This window comes from Marmota marmota, unplaced genomic scaffold, assembly GCF_001458135.2.
Source record: "Marmota marmota marmota unplaced genomic scaffold, marMar, whole genome shotgun sequence".
Taxonomy (NCBI): Eukaryota; Metazoa; Chordata; class Mammalia; order Rodentia; family Sciuridae; genus Marmota; species Marmota marmota.
In genome coordinates this window covers 274,218-278,491 of record NW_026005963.1, presented here as the reverse complement: position 1 = coordinate 278,491, position 4,274 = coordinate 274,218, and the positions used below count along the sequence as shown (strand labels likewise).

Here is a 4,274-nt window from a genome sequence, read left to right as displayed (position 1 = left end):
TTTATTATGGGAAAAGAAAACCACAGCACTCCTGCCCAGAGACTGTGTGTGGCATCCTAGCAACAATAAAGTGTTCTTACTCTGGTATCCCACCAAGCAGTATTTGTTACTATTGTTTTGTGTGAGTGTGTGCCATTCTGAGTGCTTATTGGGATCTTGTAGTTTTATTTTATTTTCCAGAGACATGTGTTGTTGAGCATCTTTTCAGACACCTTCCTGCTGTCTCTAGAGCTTATTTTGTGAAGGGTCTTTTCATGTTTCATTTCTTCTTCTCCATTTGTCATTTTCTGCAACTCCTGTGGCACAGGAGACCATCATTTTAATTTGTTGGATGTGTTTGTTAACTAAGGCATTAGTTATTGTGCATTTTGAATATTTTATTATTTAGGAGATATACATGTGCAGCATTTTCACAAGTTACCTGAACCAGTCCTCAATTTTCAGTTGCTTCTTAGGTCATAATTTTAAAGCCAAAATTACCAGATAGGAATAATGACAATATGAGACGGTAAAATATAACACTGCAACATTTCCTACAGTTCATCTTTTGAAATATTCAGAGGCATAAAATACATCTATTTAGAAAAACAATTCTGATTTTTTTCCTTTTTTCTGATTAAAACAATATTTCAAATCCATAATTTCCATGACACGTTATCAAGGCCAGTAATTTTCCCTGTGTTTCTCTACAATTTGTATTTGACATTTTGACTTCATGTAAAACATGTTACTCAGAAAATAAAGAAACTGTTGCCACCTAAGGCAGCATACCCTTGAAAGACTGCAGAACACAGAGTGCTGCTTAACTGAATTCATAACAAGAGCTCCTCTTCCTCTATCTTTGGATAAATTTCAAGGTGGTGCATACCTGTAATCCCAGCTACGTGGGAGGTTGAGGCAAGAGAACTACAATTTTGAGGCCAGTCTAGTTTTGCAAGGTACTAAGCAACTTGTTTCAAAATAAAAAAAATAAAAATGCCTGGGGATGTGGCTCAGTGGTTAATCACTGCTGGGTTCAATCCTTGGCCAAAACAAATAAAAAATGAAAAAAGATTTGTGGGCTGTTGTTATGGCTCAGTGGTAGAGCATTTGCCTAGCACATGTGAGGCACTGAGTTTGATCCTCAGCACTACATAAAAGTAAATAAATGAAATAAAGAAAATGTCTCCATATACAACTAAAAATATTAAGAAAGATAAAGTTTTGGATCTGATTCACTAAAATGCCATAAAGGTGTTAGAATATTCTAAAAATTATATTTTGGCATCTTTAGAATCACAGCACGTAAAATTCTTTTTATTTTAGAGATTTTTTTTCACAGTAGTTTGTAAGGTTACTGGAAACCTCATTTTAAAAACATATTTTTACATATGTATTTTTATGGAGTACAATATGGTAAGTCAGTATATGTATATAAATTGTAGTAATCAGATCATAGTAATAAGGATTTTAGTCTTTTCAGCTGATAATGGTTTTTAATATTGGGAATTTCATTTTAAAACACAATTTAGGTTGTTTTAAATAATAGTTCCGCTCCTGGGTCAGAGAAGTACCAGAAGTGATTCCTCCATTCTGTTTTTGGTGTCCCTCACTGAACTCATTCCATGTGTCTTTTGCCTGCTCTTCCCATTCCATGTTGACCACCATTCCATTCTGTTCTACTAGATTTGCTTACTGTTTTCTTCAAAAGAGTGGGAACATGTGCTGCTTGTCCTTCAGAACTAGGCACGTTTCTCTTAACATAAAGAAAGTCAAGGGCCATTTTTTGTTATGGTAAGATGCAAGAAATTTACCACTTTATCCTTTTTTTTTATTCCAACAGCTTTGTTTTATTTGTTTGTTTTGCATTTACATGACAGTTGGTAGTATTTTGACATATTATACATACCTGGGTTGCAACCTAAAACAATTTTGATCCCATTCTCTGGTTGAATATTTTGATCCTTTCTAAGAGTGCAGATCAGATTTATTCCCTCAAGAATTTATTTATTTTTGTTTCCAGCTGAATAATATTCCATGGTATGCCAAGGACATGTTTTGCTTTTACATTCATATGCTTTTGGGCATTGAGGCATTTCTGATGTGGGCTACCATTAATAATGCTACTTTGAGCACTAGTGTACATACAGTAACTTGAGTCCTTACATTCAGTTCTTTCTAAAAGATCAATAAGAGGAGAATTGATGAATCAGGGGTAATTTGTGACAATAAATATATCAATATTTATTGGGAAGAATACAGCTCACTTAAGCACTTATTAAAACCTGCTGTATACACTCAATGTGTTTTCAATGACTCACCCAGGCCATGAAGGTCCCACTTCATAACAATCACTTGCTGACACCAAGCAGATATGTTGGGCCCTTGTGTTAACTCAAAAAGTAAAGAATTGACATTTCTATAAATTTGTTATTCACTTGTTTTAAAGTAACAGATTTAACAAACATGCACATCTCCATATTAACTTCCTCCAGAGGGCGTATATTGTAGGCTATAATTTACTGTTCATAAGCCAGTTTATTGGCATATTAGGAAAACTTATCTATCATCACTAGTTAAGTATGCGCTATCTTCACCCACAAAGATTTCAAAAAGTTAATGATTTGTTTTTCAGTGCAGATCAGCAGCATAGGACTGGTTGTGGCATAGCCATTGGCCACCATCATATGGATATAATAATAAACTGGGTCATTGTTCCCCGTAGTTCTTGAGGAGGAGAAGATGCTGTCCAAACAGTACATGAACACAAATAAACTCATGAGCAGAAGGATGGTCCAGGTGGCCCTCTGCACGGGGGATGCCTTTGGAGAAGGCCTGGTGTTGTGAAGGTGCTGGATATGCCTCCTATGCCTGCACAGGAGGGCCACCATGTACCCACTTGAGAGGGCCATTAACCCTATGAGAAAGACATCCCGGAATACACCTAATACAGAAAATAAATGCCTGAAGAAGTAACTCATTTGAACAATTTTGCAGGGTTCAGTAATAAACACAATGACATTTGAGGTCACATTGGGAATGGCATTAGAGGACAAGGAGAAGTGAGCACTGAAGGACATGTAGAAGGCCCACAGGAAAACAAGGACACACAGGGTCTGCTGTGGGGATTTATGTTTGAACTTGGCCAAGCAGGAGCTTCTGGGGCTGAGGGTGATGGCCTGGAGGACACTCAGCAGGCAGGTGGCACAAATGGAGAAGCCCCTCAGAAACCTGTGCACATAAATGACCGATTTACACTTGATGTCATCCCAAAAATCCTGAGAAAGAGCAACATCTGTAGCTATGTACCCCAAAATTGTCATCATCCCTATGTGGACTAGGGCCAAGAGACCAATGATCAGGTCAGTGGGCTTGAGCCTGTGCTGGAGGAGGAATGTGAAGATGTGGAAGAGAAGGAGGATGGAGTTGGCTGAGATCCCAAGGCCAACTTCGGAGAAAAATGCATTTCTTATGCCAATATAATCATAGAGTTTGTTGGTGATTTTCATCTTTTGAGCAATGAATCACATAGTATATATCTTAGGAGAAAATGAAGAAAAGACTTTATTTTGAATAGTATAACACCCATTAATCTCAGCCTCTCCTGTTACCATCAGGACATGTGTGGATTCACCCCAACACAGTCTTTTCTCACTTCAGCATTCAAGTCTCTCTGACACTCTCCGGGTGCCATTTTCCTGTTATTACCAAATCATGTCTGGATTGTGTAATGATTTGGGGGCTGTCATCTTTCCTGTGCATTCAGAATTATAATGTGCTACTGAAAATAGTTCTAGTTTATAATATCATCTTGAAGTTTTTGGCATAGTGCCTTAATTGGTTTCTATCTTCTCATTTCAGCCTCAAGTACATATTGAAAATTGTACAATTATCGATGCATTTAAATGGAAGGCTTGCATAATAATAGAGAATTCCAACTCTCTCAAGAAATGAATCTTGATGGAGTAGTTGTATACCTGGTTATATTATTGGAGTTTTATCTTTAGTCTGGTTTATTACCAGACCTAATATCTTTAATACATTAACCAAGCCAACATTAAAAACTACACTCTGTAAGACATGTCGTTTGAATATGCATTTAATATCTACCATTTATTTCAAGTGTGATCTTGAGCAGTCTCTGATGCTTAATTCTTATCATCTCACCAATAAATATGGGCAGGCATATTACCTGAACTCAAGAGCTATTGTGTGTGCAAGAGGGTGAAGTACCAAATGTGGATGTGTTTTTAACATATAATTACATTAAGAAATATTGACCATTATTTTTAATT

At 36.7% G+C, this 4,274-nt stretch overlaps 1 protein-coding gene across 1 annotated transcript; it reads right to left on the bottom strand.

Moving 5' to 3' along the window:
* Positions 1-2,555: 2,555 nt before the first annotated feature.
* On the bottom strand, positions 2,556-3,488 carry LOC107161043 (vomeronasal type-1 receptor 90-like). The gene has a single exon (XM_015507574.1). The coding sequence runs from the start codon at positions 3,486-3,488 to the stop codon at positions 2,556-2,558; it is 933 nt and encodes a 310-aa protein (XP_015363060.1).
* Positions 3,489-4,274: the final 786 nt, after the last annotated feature.

Excerpts from the sequence above, each read along its gene's own strand:
- LOC107161043 (XM_015507574.1), bottom strand. The coding sequence starts at position 3,488 with ATGAAAATCACCAACAAACTCTATGATTATATTGGCATAAGAAATGCA.